Source organism: Vollenhovia emeryi, unplaced genomic scaffold (genome assembly GCF_000949405.1).
Source record: "Vollenhovia emeryi isolate VEMERY1.0 unplaced genomic scaffold, V.emery_V1.0 DF939124.1, whole genome shotgun sequence".
Classification (NCBI taxonomy): domain Eukaryota; kingdom Metazoa; phylum Arthropoda; class Insecta; order Hymenoptera; family Formicidae; genus Vollenhovia; species Vollenhovia emeryi.
Genome location: NW_011967242.1, coordinates 2,045,944 through 2,062,445, shown reverse-complemented (window position 1 = coordinate 2,062,445; position 16,502 = coordinate 2,045,944). Strand labels below are relative to the sequence as shown.

The 16,502-nt window shown below is 50.2% G+C and overlaps 3 protein-coding genes across 4 annotated transcripts in view; 1 reads left to right on the top strand and 2 right to left on the bottom strand.

Moving 5' to 3' along the window:
- LOC105569507 (peroxisomal multifunctional enzyme type 2-like) overlaps positions 1–2,602 on the bottom strand; it is a 9,042-nt gene extending 6,440 nt beyond the window's left edge. Inside the window, exons 1-5 of the mRNA XM_012026022.1 lie at positions 2,399–2,602; positions 1,834–1,971; positions 1,407–1,559; positions 810–1,082; positions 343–473 (exon numbers count right to left, since the gene is read on the bottom strand). Coding sequence (XP_011881412.1) covers positions 343–473; positions 810–1,082; positions 1,407–1,559; positions 1,834–1,971; positions 2,399–2,453 — 750 coding nt within the window. The 5' untranslated portion in view covers positions 2,454–2,602. The remainder of the gene's footprint in view (positions 1–342; positions 474–809; positions 1,083–1,406; positions 1,560–1,833; positions 1,972–2,398) is intronic.
- A 3,814-nt stretch (positions 2,603–6,416) lies between these two features.
- Positions 6,417–11,079, top strand: LOC105569409 (mediator of RNA polymerase II transcription subunit 26). 2 transcript variants are annotated; one of them, XM_012025862.1, is made up of 4 exons: positions 6,417–6,688; positions 7,850–7,924; positions 9,324–9,593; positions 9,744–11,079. In XM_012025862.1, the coding sequence occupies exons 1-4, from the start codon at positions 6,611–6,613 to the stop codon at positions 11,037–11,039; spliced, it is 1,719 nt and encodes a 572-aa protein (XP_011881252.1). In that variant the 5' UTR covers positions 6,417–6,610; the 3' UTR covers positions 11,040–11,079. The 2 variants fall into 2 exon arrangements, with proteins under 2 accessions (XP_011881252.1, XP_011881251.1); XM_012025861.1 differs by lacking the exon at positions 6,417–6,688 and adding an exon at positions 6,993–7,131.
- Positions 11,080–13,701: 2,622 nt separating this feature from the next.
- On the bottom strand, positions 13,702–16,457 carry LOC105569405 (NADH dehydrogenase [ubiquinone] 1 alpha subcomplex assembly factor 3). Its single transcript, XM_012025857.1, has 3 exons — positions 16,094–16,457; positions 14,581–14,692; positions 13,702–14,222 (listed from the first exon to the last, which is right to left on the bottom strand). The coding sequence occupies exons 1-3, from the start codon at positions 16,144–16,146 to the stop codon at positions 13,839–13,841; spliced, it is 549 nt and encodes a 182-aa protein (XP_011881247.1). The 5' UTR covers positions 16,147–16,457; the 3' UTR covers positions 13,702–13,838.
- Positions 16,458–16,502: the final 45 nt, after the last annotated feature.

The window sequence follows — 16,502 nt, the reverse complement described above, 5'->3', positions numbered from 1 at the left end:
ATCAAAGGAACTTTAATCTCTTCACAGGCTGGTGGGTTCCGGCAGTTCGCTCGACACGCAATGACTCGCAGTGATACGGCGATACCCGCGTCTCTATTTGCAATTTGCAACGACACGCTATACTCGCAACTCTCGGAAGGTTCTCGCGAAACCTAAGCGACGACACACACTCGTCCCCGCTTGGTAACAATTCGCCCGCTCGCTTGTCGTCTCTACTTTGTAACGACTCGCGGGTTTTCTTAGGCTTACTCGCAACGCTCGCGGTCGACCGTCGAACCAGCTCGCCCGCGCCGCAGGTATTTCGAAATATACCGACACCCTACAGTAGGACCGTATATCTCACAGTTGATACTCACACTTGCCAGCCCACCCTAATGCCGTTTCAATTAGCGCACCATTTTCTGTACAATCTTCGTGGCACAGCCAACAGACGACGGGTGCTATCAGTTCAGGCTTCAATTGCTCGAAGAAATCTGCAAGATGTCAATCAATCTTCGAGTTTGCTCTTTTTCAGCAAGACAAATACAAACACTTTCCATAGGGTGAATTTTACTTATCAATTCCTTAAACATGAAGAGCAGGCTGTTCCAGCCTCTCGGTAAGTTAGCTAATAGTTAAATCGTATGTACGTCTCTGTTTTTCCTTTAAATTAAAAAAAAGATAGGCATAATGGAACTATTAGTTAGTTTACCAAGAGGTGGGAGAGAACCGGCCCCCAAGATTCGAGTGTTGCGATTAATAAAAATTCAAGGCGTGAAATTTCGCAGCCCCGGGGATTGTTACAGAAATACACCCCGCTGACGACTCACCCGGCGGAACGATATCTTCCGTTAAACGCGAGGCGGCCGTGGGTGCTATAACGTTGGTGTAAACGTTCTTCCTCGCGCCTTCAATGGCCAGTGTGTTGGCTAATCCTACGAGGCCCAGTTTCGCCGAGCTGTAATTCGCCTGGCCGAAGTTCCCGTACAGGCCGCTGTTGCTGGACGTGAAAATTACACGGCCGTACTTCTGCTTCATGAAGTACGGCCACGCCGCTCGCGTCGTTATCATCGCGCCTTTCAGATGGACATTGTGAATCATGTCTGAAAGAAATGCATCGAGGGGTAAACTGCTGGCCAAAATCACGTACGCCAATGCCTACTAATGTCCAGTGGGCATTGCTTTATCTTATTGTCTTATTTTATCTTTGTAATGCCCCAGCAAGACCCAGTGCCCAGATTAACTAATGCCCAAAAAAAGGCCTATTAGCGATGCCCAGTAATGCCGCAAATCTGTGGACACCACAATGCCCCTCAGTGGTTTGTCCCTCGAGACGCATGTAGATTCATACGGGGCGTAAAGATTCTAAAGATCGCTGCACAAACGAGGGGAAATTGTCGGCGTTGCGCTTCCTCTCGCGTACGTACCCCACTGCTCATCCGTCATCTTCGCGAACGACACGTCCCGCAGAATACCGGCATTATTGACGACCACGTCGACGCGGCCGAACGCGTCGATCGCGGTCTTAATAATCTTCCCACCGTCCAACACGGAGTCGTAATTCGCGACAGCTTTGCCACCTGAAACATTTGTTATTCGTTAGCTTATCGTCCGATTAGTCTCGACGCAACGGATACGGAGTTAGTTAAATGCAGGACAAACTTCAAACGTTATGCTAAGATTAAAGCAAGTCGCATCGCTGCCTTTAATTACTCAGATAAAATCCAGAGTCAAAAGTACGTTAAAGCGCAAGCAGAATTTCGAACGTCTCCTCAAAGCGGTGCACTGCAACGACAGGAATTTACGTGTTATCAACGAAGGGGGTTTCGCAAATCGATTCCCAAAGATACTTACCGTTCCGTCGGATCTCCTCGACCACAGCATCCGCGCTCTTGGTGCTGCTCCCATCCCCGTGTCTGCTGCCGCCCAAGTCGTTTACGACCACGCTGGCACCCCTGGACGCGAACAGCAGCGCATAGGTACGTCCCAAACCTGGAAATTATGCGCGCATTGCATATTATCTTAACAGCAATGCATGTAAGACAAGCAGAGAACATGTAGATAAGCAGAGTTACGTAAAAAGTTACACAAGTGGGTTACACATTGCTTTAGCATTTCTTGTCCTCCGCTGCAAAATCAATTTAAACAAAATTTCTTTTAATCGTACATTTTTGCTCGTTTCTTTCACGAGAAACAACTTTCCGTCAGTATAAAATGAAATCTTGTTCCCATTATGTTAAAAAAAAGATGCGTCGACTCCGTTCTCATTCGGTTTGTACTTGGCGTACGATAATAAAAATTAATTGTACAACGCGATCGGGCGATTCGATTCTGCTAGAAAGTGCTACGTGGCAAAAGAAATGCGGTACAAAGTGCGAGAGAGTATAGTAAATATTTAAAAAGTGAAAAGGGTATTTACCTGCGCCCGCTCCCGTCACCACAACCACTCGGTCGACGAAACGTAGTTCCTGCATGTTTATCGGGTCTTCGGGAGCAACTTGCAAGCCGTGCGAATCAATTTTCGCGCTTCCGACTGTCTCTAATTCGGCGCTTTCCGAACGGAAGAAACAACCCGCAATGATGTAGCAGAAATAAATTACTCGCGTTTAAAGTCCACCGTCCGAGTTTTTATTGACACACGTATACACACATTTAAAAGCCACATGCGCTATCTCTGCGGTACATCAAATCATATGGTAGGACGTGACAGAGAGGAACGCGATAACCAATCGTTCCTCCGCTCTTACGGGAAAGTGGTAAGCTGATTGGCCGTCGCGCGGCAGGCGTTTCCGCCTCCCGCGTGCAAGAGTGATTATGCTCGTATCACACGGGGGGGGGGGTCTGTTTGCGTCGCATTTCCCAACGTGCTCCTGTACGGGAATTCTGTAACTTGCAATCGATGCTTTTCGGTATCGTTAACAGTGAACTCTATACATACTGGAATGAGTGATCTATAGTTCTGGCTGTTGCCGAGAGAGAGGTGCATTGGGTGAATCCTTGTCTCCTCTTCTAGCACTACCTGATTGGATAATCGCATATAAGTGACGCCCTTCTTGTCGTCATTTATATGCAACTATCCAATCAGGTAGTACTAGAAGGAGACAAGGATTCACCCAAACACACCTCTCTCTCGGCAACAGCCAGAACAATAGATCACTCATTCCAGTATGTATAGAGTTCACTGATCGTTAACTAGCGACAGCCAAGGCGAGGACAATCTTTGAAAAAGACGCAGATTTTCAGTAGCGCTGATGCAGGATTCCCATTGAATCCGATATCCGACGTATGACGTTCGTTATCTAGTATGATTGGTTTTTACTTTTGGTTCCTTGTTGGACCTAAAAGAATAAATGCGTTTGTATTTATATTTTAAACGCATTTGCCACAACCGGATTTTATTTAGTCCCAGTCTACAATAGAGATTTAAACCCTAAGCCTTAAGAAATTGACTAATCACAGTCGCGCATTCTTCTCATACTTGACCGTGAGTCCCAGTCTACAATAGAGATTTAAGCCCTAAGCCTTAAGAAATTGACTAATCACAGTCGCGCATTCTACTCATACTTGACCGTGATTGGCCAATTTCTTAAAGCTTAGGGCTTAAATCATCTATTGTAGACTGGGACTTACTATTTAGTCCCAGTCTACAATGGGCGATTTAAGCTCTAAGTCCCAGTCTACAATAGAGATTTAAGCCCTAAGCCTTAAGAAATTGACTAATCACAGTCGCGCATTCTACTCATACTTGACCGTGATTGGCCAATTTCTTAAAGCTTAGGGCTTAAATCATCTATTGTAGACTGGGACTTATGCGTGGTCTACAATGCGAGTCGCAGAGTTGTAGTCGTAAGAATAATCGACTGCGATTGGTCAATTTCGTCAGACACATAAGTCCCAGTCTACAATAGATGATTTAAGCCCTAAGCCTTAAGAAATTGACCAATCACAGTCGCGTATTCTACTCATACTTGACAGTGATTGGTCAATTTTTTAAGGCTTAGGATTTTAATCTCTATTGTAGATGGGCACTTAAGCCTCGTTTACATAGAAGTCGTAGTCGTAAGAATAGTCGACTATGATTGGTCAATTCTTATGTGTCTGACGAAGTTGACCAATCGCAGTCGATTATTCTTACGACTGCGACTCTGCGACTCGCATTGTAGACCCCGCATAAGAATTGACCAATCATAGGCCAGTATTCATAGTCCGTTCTTATATTTAAGATCATCTTAAGTATGCTCTTAATATGTTTTCAACCAATCACAGAGCTGTATTAGCGTCTTAAAACAATACTTAAGATGATTTTGAAATAAGAACCGACTATGAATACCGGCCATAGTAGACTATTCTTACAACTACGACGTTACGACTTCTATGTAGACGAGGCTTTAAGCCTCCGCTACAATGATTCTCGGTTCTGTCTACAATGGTCGTAGTGGTAAGAATAATCGACTGCGATTGGTCAATTCCGTCAGATACATGAGAATTGACCAATCGCAGTCGACTATTCTTATGACTACGACTTTACGACTTCTATGTAAACGAGACTTAAATGTCAGTGTTCTATTGGAACTGGCCAATCGCGTTTATCGAAAGTAGTTGACCGCTCTCGACGGCCTTCCCTCGATGTGTTCCGCAATTGCGCAGCATCGATCCGCAACGCTACTCGTTTTTACCGACGGAACCGGGTCCGTCCATCAGCGGGACCTCACTAGATGGATTTCGGAACCCGCAATCGCGTCATGCGGTCATTCGCGCGGTCGTAGAGCGAACGAGAGTTCTGGAATGATCCGGAAAGGATCGCAACGAGGGTACAAATCCACTCGATCACACGGATCCTAGTCAAACGGGAACGTCTCCCCTGCGACTTGCTCGCTCCTACGATTTCTCCCTGTTACGCCGCGATGCGTGCATGACCCCTTTCTCCCTTCCCTCCCCCCTCTTTCCACACCCCTCTCTGACGCACATCGAGCACTTCACTTCCACGTTTTATCTCATTCCTGTTGCTCGGGGGATTTCCGTCTTCCGACGGACGCAATATCGCGCCTGTATCTATACCCATTCGTCGTAGATACTGGCCGACCGTTGGCCGCCGCCTCGTATTCACGTCGATGCGGGGACACGGTGGAGAGCCAGATTTCCGCACGAAATGACGGCGGGGAACCGGATTTCTAACGAGATATCGAACGGAGAACGGGAACCGGGAAGCGAAACGCCGAGGTCTCCCACCGGACTCGACCTCGTCGCGCCACCCGACATTTCTACGCCTATGCGTGACCCCGATGTAGCCTCGTCGTAATGGGTAATTACGACGGGCGGGGTGGGGGGGGAGGGGGGAAGGGACCACGCGGATATAGGGTGAGACGCTCGAAATTATCGCGCCCTGAGTCTCGCCCGTCGAGGAAATCGGGTCGCGTGTCGCTCCGACGTTAACTCCTGCTCCGTTCCGAGCGACGTTCGCGCGCGAAGGGTGTCGGCACTAAAGGCCGACGGTTTTCACTTCCGGCGTAGCGTCCCGCCGAGCACGCGGTTCCCACCTTGACATTTCTGCAACGCGCAGAACGCCCGGAGAGGCGATCGATTTATGCAAATTGTCCCGCCCGAAAGAATCCGGAGCGAAAAGCCGCGTCGACTGGAGACGACGGGCCTTTTGCACACTCGACCCGCTCCTCTCTCGCTCTTTCTCCCCTCGCGGATAGAATGTAGAATATCGACGCGAGTCAGGCTGGTGATTTCGCACGCCTACCCCGTATATCGGCCGGTTCATCAGCGTGAACGCCGGTGGGCCGCGACCACGACAGGCGTATACGACGTACTCCTCGTCGGACATCGAAATGCGATGAGTCATCGGCACCCTCGGTGTCGCAAGAGACGCGCAAAGAAACGTCGGACGGTATCTCTGGTACGACCGCATTTGCCGCGCGAACGCACCTCGAGCCGCGACATCGGATTGAAACGCTCGGATCGGCGTTGCTCCATTATTCGACATGAGAGGCTACGTGAGAGGCACGGCCGGAGCCGCACGTCACGTTCGGTACGAGCGACGAGCTCGAGAGAGAGAGAGAGAAAGAGAGAGAGGAGAAAGAGAAAGAGTGAGAGAGAGAGAGAGAGAGAGAGATCCTCCCGAGAATCGTCGACGCTTTCCGCGATACGCGCCATGCGAGCGACGCGACGTATCCACCCGTGTTCGTGCGCCGCTGGCGACGAGCAGCGCCAAAGCGCACCGAGCGGCACCGAGCGCGAACTGACGCGAGCACGGGCGAGCGCACGGGCGAAGGGAGGGGAGGAGGGGACGAATAACGTTGGGCCTTGGGCGAGCGGGGCGAGGCGGGGCGGGCGGGGCCTCGCGCTCGGCCAGGCTCGGGCGTCACCGGCCGGCCACTCGCGTCGCTAGCGGCGCGCTCGGCTCGCCGGCGGTGGGGGCAGAGACGATGCATGGGCCGCGACTAGGAGGCACTCGGGAGGCAGGGAGGGCATGCGAACGACGGTGGAGCGCACAGTTCGGTAGTCGCCATTGCGAGTCTCCCTCGTGTCTCGCGCATCGCGACCGAATTCTCTGATATACGCGTGGAGCCCGGACTCTATTTTTCCGCTTAACCTAATACAATACATCCCCCCGTCGTGGGCCCCCATGCGCGATACCCCGATGCAGAGATATTGCAGCGAGCTCACCGAAAAATTGTTGAAATCCCTTGACAAGGAATACAATGTAAGTAAAGGCGGTGTGTATATGGTGTGTCGCGGCGAGATGCACCGCGCCGTCTCCGTGGTCCGTACGCGCAAACGGCTATCGGGCCACTCTCGATCCCCCGTGCGCCGTGTTGCTGCCTGTACCAGTGACGTGCGCGAGAGTGCCCGCTAGAGTGACAGCGTGTGCGTGTGTGTGTGTGTGTGCGTCCCGCGCGCGCGCGCCCGTGTGTGCGTGCGTGCGGTAGCGTGGCGGTCGCGCGAGTGTGTGTGCGAGCGCCGCCGCCGCCGCCGCGGCGGCGGCGGCGGCAGCCACGACCGTCGTCGCCGTCGTCCGCCACGATGCCGCGCGGGACACTGCTCCTCTCACCGCGGACGACGCGACGGCGGTCCGCGCGCACTACGTATGGCTCGCACACGCGACGGAGCACGCACGCACGCACACACTCCTTCGCCCGCCGCCGAGTGTGTACGCGCGAGGCAGAGAGAGGGAGGGAGAGAGCGAGCGGGGGAGGGAAAAGGACACCGGCTGAGTCGGGAGTAACGTAACGCGGCGACGTGCGTGTGAGCGCGTTCTCGCCTACCTGGTCGCATAACCTCAATCGCGATGACGCGCCCGCCCGGCCCGGCGTTTCTCTTCCTCCACGCGGTTGCAGCGCAGCTCGCGACGAGGGTCCGCGCGGACGCCGTCGCTTCCTCTCCCCCCGGTCGTCGTAGAGCTCGTACTCGACGTTTCCGCTCCGGGGAAATCGGAGCACGGCGGTCCCGGACGAGCTCGCCCGAGGGTGCGAGTCCTCGCGGCGCGCATTTGTTAGAATCCTTCCCTTTGCCCGCGTAAAATGTCATCGCGGACTCCACGGCGGTCGAAAAGTTCGATCGGGCTTTTTCGCCGAGGAACTTGGCGATTCTAAATATATTCTTTGCGGAAAAAACGCACGAGCGAGCGAGCGCGCGCGCGCGCGCGCATATATCGCGTGCGCGTGTAATCGTGTGTGGTTATTACGTATGGTGTTTCGCGCGTACGTGCACGGCGCGTGTGCGCGCGTACAACTTGTCACTGGAACCCGCTGGAAGCCTTCCCTCCGAAGGCTCCACCTCCCGCGTATCGAAATTCGATTGTAATCCCCGCGCGCTCGTAATTGCGAGCGAACATATGTTAAAAATTCCCTTATCTCCGTTCCAGGTCGTCGATATGCGAGCCGTTGTCGATGTCATTTCGGCACTGGAAAAGACGCCAGTCACCAAGGAGGTGTTGGAGGTAACGGCCGAGCGGATCGCCGACAAATTTTACGATCGGTGCATTCCGTTTGCGCGACGCGGGTCGACACGAGCGTAAATTTTATTTCAAGAGGGACAAGCGACTCGCGTCGCCAAGTGGAAAGCACCAAACGTCCTACCTGTAATTCGTAGCGACGATCCACCTTCCCCTCGTTCCGTATCGCAGTCGCCTATTGTGAGACAGGATCCTAACAGGCGAATTAACAGGCGTCGTCTGTTGGCTCCACCATGAATTTATTGCCCTCGGAGTAGTCTCTTTGGTGGACAATTGATCGTTGGGCCGTGCAATCGTTGCGCAAAGAGACCTGCGATTGAATTTGGATGTTCATCACCTGCTATCTCATGCTAGAATCCTGTTTCACGATAGAGAGGCTCTTCCTCTACATCCCCCACCCCCTTACGAAAAAGTAACGGAGTAATTGTGCTAGAAAATTACTGTACGTCAGTAACTGAATCGTTAGAAATCACTGGTGCACACTGGGTGTCACTGATGCCTTCCCACATGAGGAAAATCACGGGAAAGGCATTGGTGATTTCTAGTGTGCAGTCGGGGTGAGAGAGCTTGCCCGACGTTGTACGATAAATTTCGGAAATACAGTCTACCGCGCGAGAAATTATAGCTTGCGCTCGCGGATATGTGCAGTGTAATATTGGAGCAAGGGACGATGTGTACGAATATCTATGCAACGATACATACGAATATTCCTAAAGCTTGTGGTAAAACGTCGGACAACCTTTCCGACCGTACAGTAATTATCTATTGATTATTTCGTTGCTTCTTCGCCTGTTTAAAATAATAGAATGCAATCTGATTGTATGCACTTTCGATGTAAATTAATAAGAGTCTTACCTGACCGTACTCTAATATTTTAAACAGGACTATTCCTCGTCTTGTCGTGTCGTCGGTAGAAGCGAACGTATAAATATGTGAAGAAGCTTCAACGAAGATTAATAAAGCTATCGTTTTAATTTAGTTCAGTTGGATACTAAGCGCCGTTGTAGCTGATGCTTGTCGACTCGGTGGCTTCTTATATTACCTAGAAAATAATCTATTTTAAATAATTACAATGGGGTAGAGTTTCTTGTAATGCGATAGCTGAGCGCTTGAAGGAGTTTAAACGCCTAGTGTTGAATGTTTAATCAAGATTAAACATGAATTTTTCACAAAAGGGAAAATTAGAAAAAAAAGGGCTAAGCTAGCTAAGACTCAAACGAGTACGCAAGTTGAATGGTTGACACACGCGTACGTGCGCACTTTCAAATTATTGACTGCTGCCGTTGAACCGTCAAAATTGCAGCTCAATATTTGTGTTCAACGGGATATTTCTGATTGTAAATAAAGGACGGTATTGTAATGTAAGTTTGCTGCACTTTGGTAGATTACGAGACTTGGAAAACACATCAACGAGCTTCGTCGAAAGACGAGTAATGAAGCCCTGGCCAAGCGTGCGAAGGATCTGGTACGCCGCTGGCGAGACATGGTTTTACCGACGGTACACTCGACGCCGCAGCCTACCCTGGGCGACGCGGCACCACCGGCCCTCAATGGCGCGAAGGAGGCGGCCTTGAGGATTTTCAAGCCACAGAGCCCCGCGCTGCGTGGACTCAAGCCTCACAGTCCTCTGTTGAAAGACGTCACTCCTCTCAGAGTAAGTCGCAAGCCTTTGGGAGAAACCCGCTCATTTGTTGCGGAATGTAGATTTGTCTTTCTTTAAGACGAGAGAAACGAAACTTGGAGCAAACGTGTTGGCCATTGGTCCAATTAGTCTAGATTGAACATGGGAAATTTGTGATTGCAGGTACTCAGTCCGGCGCTATCCGTGCACAGTGACCATTCGCGATCTCCCAACGCGTCTTCGAATAATAAGCAGTCAATTACCCTGAGCAGCAATCACAGGATAAGTTCCTGCTCGAGAAACGCGTCCCCGGTGCTCGGTAGCTCGAATCAGAATCACGTGACGGAAGCGGTGCCGCGTACACACAGTTCGAACAAGCGGCTGCGGAAAGAGGAGAGCGGCAAGGACCAATGTCAATACTATCAATCGCCGCACGGAGCTGAGTCGACGATAGAAGAGGTGAAGAAGCAGCGGTTCAACGGCGAGAACATAAGTGGTAATTTAAATTCGCAAGTGCCTAGCCCCACGCTGAAGGAACGAATCTCCGATTGTTTCACGGAGACCAGCCTCGCGACCACGAACGAGGAGTCGGGCCCGAAGAAGCGCGGCCGCAAGAAGGGCAGCAAGTCCGCGAAGCGACAATCGTTTCTCGAGGACAGCGTGAAGGAGAAGCTGGCCAGTATCTCGAGGAACCCGAAGCTGAAGACCACGCAGGAGCTGCTGGCCGACCTGCAGGCGCGCGGAATCAATTGCAGTCCCGTCGGCAGCGCCAATGCCCTACCTAGTCAAAGCGTCGCGGAACCGCCCAGCATGGACGACGTTCTGCGGGGCAGCAACAACGAGCGGGTGTCCAAGTATCTGCGCTGCTCGAGCCAGAACCACTCCCAGGGCCTGCACAAGAGTGCGGGCTCCTCGGAGTTGGCGTCCGCTGGCAAAGCGCAGAGGGCGGCTCGATTGAGATCCGCGGAGAATTGTCGCGAACCCTCGCCCGAGTCGTGTCAGGACAGGCTGCGCGACAACGATAGGCTATCAGGTACCACCGAGACGTCGAGCTGTCGATCGCCGTTGCAGCGGGACCTCACGGTCGAGGAGATACTGGCCAAGTTACCGCCCTTGGATCCCAGCTCGATAGACTGGGGCGAGAACGAGGAAACGAGGAACGACGTCCAATGTTTTCCGCCGCCGCGGCAAGGTACCGCTGAGGATCTCGAGAGGTTGCACGCGCAGTATATGGAGGGACTTAACGGCAACTTTCAACCGAGACCGTCGGCGGCGGCGACCGCGTGTGCCGACGAGCGCCCCAACGCCAGGGACGGAGGAAACGGAGTGCCGTCAGGCTTGTCGAACGTGGACAGTGTAAAAAGTGTGCGCAACAACCAAACTGACGATGCGGAGTTTCGGGAGTGGCACCAGATGTTAGCGAGGCCCAGTTACCAGGGCGAAATCCTCAACATAATGCCTTATGTTATTATCGATTAGTGATTTTATCATCTTATTCTATTATTATCCTCTGCCCCTCCTCCCCCTCGACCCCCCCCCCTCCTGCCCCCCTGAGAAACAAATTGTGAGGCGAATTTACAAGATAATTAAAAGCATCCAGCTTGGCCGGGGCTCATTCGGCCGGTTGATTTATTAAAAAAAAAAAAAACAACTAACGATTTCTATTGCAATTCCTGACTGTGCTCTTCATTTCTATTTACGCTGACGCGCGCGACACCGCTCCAGCACCCTCCTCGTCCGTCAACGCTCCCCCCATTGAACGCAGGCCGCTATCTCGCTGCTCTCGTACAAGCGCAACGCGGCGCGGCGAATAGCCCACCCACCACACCCGTCATCGTCGTTCTCGAGCAGCAACATCGTCGTGCTAACATAGTAATTATTATAATATTAATATTATAATTTTATATAATATTAATATTATTCATTATTATTAATATTATTGTTATTAGTATTATTATGTCAATTATTAGTACGGTCCCCCGCTTCTATTCCTCTCCCATTATTCTCATAATTATTGTTATTGCCATCGCCCACCATTGTCGTCGCCATCGTCATCACTTTCGTCACCCCCGTCATCGTCATTATAGCTGTATCGTCATCATCCCCCATCGTCATTATTATCGTTATCGTTGTGCCGACGGTAAAGAAATTAAGAGACCATTAGGAAAAAAAAGGGGAAAAAAAAGAAGAATAGGATCGATGCTAAATTATACAATTGTCAGGGCGCGAGCAGCCGCGTGATGGGATTCTGTAATCGCACGCGGGACGAGTTGTTGATTGTGAGAGATATCAAGTACATAGATATATGGAATAGCGAATATACCGTGGGATACGCCTGCTGCGACACAAGTACTGCATTATTTTTACACAACAATAAAAAAAAATAGGCGTCAATGTGACTACCGACTTGTGATTTTTGAGTATTCAGAGACGTATGTGACAATGGGTCGCTTCTTTTGCGCGTTAATCGGTGCGAAAAAATTTGTTCACGTCTCTCTCTCTCTCTTGGTCTTTTCGATTTAATCCGAAATTCCATCGAGGAGAGAGCGGAAGGAAGAGAAGATAGAGATGCAAGGATCACGCTTGAGATTACTCGCGGGGGCGACACGCGGACAGCACACACACAGATGACAGAAATGCAACGAGATCACCGCGGTCTCCGGGACGTTTGCTGTCCTATCTAACAAGACTGTCACACAGGGACTTTGTCGCGCGACTGTAGAAAGCAACGCGATTTCTTCGAGCTACCAATAAGTTAGGTACACCGGTGCCTTAATTAAGCGAGAGGAAAATGAAGAGAATATATTTGTCTAAGTGCGTCGTAGAGGTTTTCTACTCAAAATTCCTTTCGTTGCACCTTGCGTTGCGATTTACGGCAGACGTGCCGAAGAGTCCAACACGAGTCGCACGTTATTAGAGAGAAGATCGCGCGATTTTCTCGTAGATGCAATATCAAGGCGGGTTTTTTCGAGTCCGACGATGTACAGGATATGAGAAGTTGCAGGGCTGCTGAGTGAATTACAATAAAACAAAATTCCGAAACGGATGCGTGTGCCGGGCTTGTCTCCCTCGGAGGTGATCCCCGTCGAGCTCAATATTACGATAAGGCATCTAGTCCAAGCGAAGAATCGAGAGAATTGTTTTTGTAGAGTTGCGTTCAATACACTTGTTAAAAACCATCCGTCTGCATTTGGGCGAGACGACGAGTCCTTTGATTCTTTTCGCCGTTTCTCATCCTCCGTCAATCCTTCAAGATCCTTTCGCGATTCTCCCCGCGATCGAAATCGCGGCCGCGCGCGCGCGCGAATCGTCCGTCTAGAGAAACGCGCGTTAACGTCCGAGAGGCTGCGGCGTGCAAGATCGAGAGCTGTGACTAAAGAAACTGCGTGTTTATACCAGAGTCGTCCGTTATCTGGAGACTGTAAGAAGCTTCGCAAGTGGCGAGTCACAAGTTTCTTCCAAGCTCTTTGTTTTACGATAATCCATTCAGTTTCGGAGCCTTTGCGACCCGTGTCTTGTACATTTCTTGTGTGAAATAAATCAAGTTGAATATACTCTCATCCGTCGCTTATTACTCGCAGCGCGATCTCTCCGTTGTTTCTGGACAGTCAGGAAGACGATACGCGCGACGAGAAGTCGTGGAAGAGCGACGTCGAGGCGAGGCCGAACTTGGCCCGCAAATCTGGCGGCTCAGCTGATTCCTCACCTCGAAGGACTGTAATATCCTCGAAACTTTTTGGCCTCTGTTTTTTCGTATCGTCGGGAAGACTCGCGTGGAACCGGACTTGCATCTCTCGGCTCATGAAAGATTTATAATAAAAATGAATAAAACGCACAATGCTGTCGTACACGTAATTTTTTTTAGGTAGAACGAGCTAGACAGTTTTTTTAATACTTAATTTATCACGTCTGAAATAAATGTATTCCGTTCGACGGCGGAGGTGCACGAGCGGCAATCGCGTGTCCCACGGTGGAACCATTTTTCGCGCGTGGTTGTACTTCAAGCAATTTGTCCAACTCTTCTCCGACGAGATCGAGTTACCTACTGTTTCCCATTCTCAAACAATTTGACCTTTTGGAACTGAAACAATTTGACCGTTTCAACTAAAACGAGCAAATCTAAAATCTTATCGCGGCCCCATACGACTTGGAAATTAATTTTATTGTACGATACAGTCTTTTTAAATTGTCACGTATATGTACATACATGTATACATTCTACCATTTTGCCGCGCCTCGAGTGTCGCATCACCCGTCTTGCTACCCGCAGCACTATCACTAACTGGTTATTTGTTCCACATTTTCACCCGGCGTTAGTTTCGGCGGTGGTTTAGGCCTGTGCATCGGTACCAATGCCGCCACGACGTATCTGCCGTCCTCGTTGACGAAATTGAACGCCGTGCACGCGTTGTACACGGAAATTATTTCCGTGGTGATGCCGAGCTTCTGCACGCGCTCCCGCAGACTTCTGATGTAGGCGAAATCGTATTGACGGTCCAGTCCGATGATGAGGAGATCGGGCTTCGGCTCGAGGACGCGGAACAGCGAGAGCGACGCGTCGGTTATGTGTGCGCCGGACTCGATGTTCCAGCAGATAGCGTGTCTGGGGAAGAGCACCATTGGCCCTATCACCCTCGTGCCGGTGTTGAACGTGAAGCCAAGCTGGAAAAGGAGGAAGCCAAGTGTGAAACTTCTTTCGGATCGCCAGTGCTAACCAAATGTACCATGTACACGGAGAGAATTTTCTCTTAAAATTTATCAATAGACCATGACTGGCAAATTTGTTAAAAGTAACACACGTGTGTCGATTTATGCACGGAGAGAATTTTGTCTTGAAATTTCAGTTCTTCTGTTTAAAAGCTCATTCTGGTACCGAGTGAGCTTTTAAACCGAAAAAAAAACCTGGAAATTGTGTAAAATCAAGATAAGACCTTGCGAGAGAGACCAGTCGTAATGTATCCTTTGAAAAACAGGCAATCATAAAATCTGAGCGTAAAATATAGACGAGCCGACCGATTACCTCGTCGCAGCGCGACACCAACAGCCGTTTGCCGATCTCCTTGCTGATGAACGTCACGGTGGTCTTACCGGGAGCCTCGTACCCATTTTTCACGTGCGTAACGTGCAAACTCCTGCGAAAAATTGTAGACGTATGTAGACAAAGACTGGAGCAAGAGCGAGAAATCAAGGAGAGGAAAGTTTGTCGCGTCGCCTATAATTCCAGAAGGGTAGAGAAACGACAGCACTCCCCTAGCAGAGTATATTGGCCGTAATATTGGGAAATATGTGAATCTAATATTCCGAACATCGGTCCAATATTGTAAGATGGAGACGCCTCCTCTTATTCCCAGATAGCACAAGACACTGTGAACATCTTGAGAATATTCTTCAAGAATATCTGGAATATTCCATAGGTCATTCTTACAGATTTATCTTATGTTCGTGGAACAGTCGCTACTATAGATCTTTTTCGAGTGCGAATAGAATAATCTATCGAATATAGCGGTTACACATGGTATGATCACAGGTTTCACTGCCTTTTGCATAAGATAAGTGTGTTACACGATAAACAATGTGCAATACGTCAACTCGATGAATATTCAAAAGCTATTCTGAACGAATACTCCGACATTCTTGATGAATATTCTAAAAACGTTATTCTTTGTTACGAATACACGATTTCTAATTGTAATAATCTATATATATTTATAGAATATTCGATTGAAATATTCTGAAATTACGAATGTTCATAGAACTGTGCGTGCTATCTGGGTCTAGCGAGGGGGAAACCGCTGAGGGCATTGTGGTGTACAGATTTGTGGCATTACAGGGCATTAGACCCTGCTGGGACATTATAAAGATAAAATAAGATAAAATGAATGAATGAGAGTATGGATGAATGAGTGGTTAAGAAACTTTTGTAAACCAAGTCCCACTTTCTGGCTGTATGCTAAAGGTAATAAAGCATATATATATATATATATATAAAATAATGCCCACTGGGCATTAGTGGGCATTGGTGTACAAGATTTTGGTCGGCGGTTTCCCCCTGGGGGTTTAGCCAATGTGCCCACTTAGCAATATTCAAACGATTCAAGTCCTTTCAAAGTTTCTCTCCAACGCCCGTTCCAATGCAGATTAGCTCTGATCTCGGTCCAGTTTACTTTCCATCTCTTTCCAACTCTCAGGCCCGGTTTCGCCAAAACGTCGCTCGACTTTGATCTTAGTTTAATTCACGCTCGTCTCCTTCTGAAGCAATCAGTCGGAAAGGGACGAGGAACGAATTAAGCGAAGCTCGAAGTTGAACAACGTCGGTGAAACGTCGGGCCTTGGAACCTGGAAGGAGATAAAAAGCAAAGTCAGACCGAGATGAAAATTAACCTACACCGGTAGAAACGGGCGCGATTGAGACAACTTTAAAGGGCTCGCGAAACAACGTCCACGCGACACTCGTTTGTTACACACAATCGTCAGCAAGGCGATCTTTTGTTCCCTCAACCACGCTCGCAGGGTGCGTTTACGAATGTACTTGCCTGTAACCTCGCGACGCTCTCGCCAAGTGACCCAGCTTGCCGATCACGTTCATCGTGTCGCCCCGCGGCGGATCTGCCGCGACGCGAGGACACGTGGTGCGGGTGGTCCGCGGCGAGCGGGCTCAGGTTAACCTCGCGCGGCAACGTGACGCGCCAGTCGGCGAGAACGTTGTAGGTTAGGACGCGCGCGCGTGCCGAATCGTCCGTCTCTCTCCCTCGCTCTCGCGCAGGAAATTCGTCCCCGGACCGGGCCCGCGCGTCCGACTCTCGCCCGAGGAGACTCGTCGCAACGTGGACCATCGGCCGGCTCCCCTCGCCGCGCGACGTCCGCGCCGGATCGAAGACGAGGGCGGGAAACGCGATCCGTCCGGGTGCGGCGATTCAAACCTCATCGCATCATGGCGATGCC

Bases quoted from the DNA above. Each gene is read 5' to 3' on its own strand.
- LOC105569409 (XM_012025861.1), top strand. From the start codon at position 7,009: ATGCCGCGCGGGACACTGCTCCTCTCACCGCGGACGACGCGACGGCGG. The intron at 7,132-7,849 runs GTGTGTACGCGC...TCTCCGTTCCAG, and splicing joins ACTCCTTCGCCCGCCGCCGA to GTCGTCGATATGCGAGCCGT. The intron at 7,925-9,323 runs GTAACGGCCGAG...GCACTTTGGTAG, and splicing joins TCACCAAGGAGGTGTTGGAG to ATTACGAGACTTGGAAAACA.
- LOC105569405 (XM_012025857.1), bottom strand. From the start codon at position 16,146: ATGAACGTGATCGGCAAGCTGGGTCACTTGGCGAGAGCGTCGCGAGGT. The intron at 14,693-16,093 runs GCAAGTACATTC...AATTTTTCGCAG, and splicing joins AGAGCGTCGCGAGGTTACAG to GAGTTTGCACGTTACGCACG. The intron at 14,223-14,580 runs GTAATCGGTCGG...CTCCTTTTCCAG, and splicing joins TGGTGTCGCGCTGCGACGAG to CTTGGCTTCACGTTCAACAC.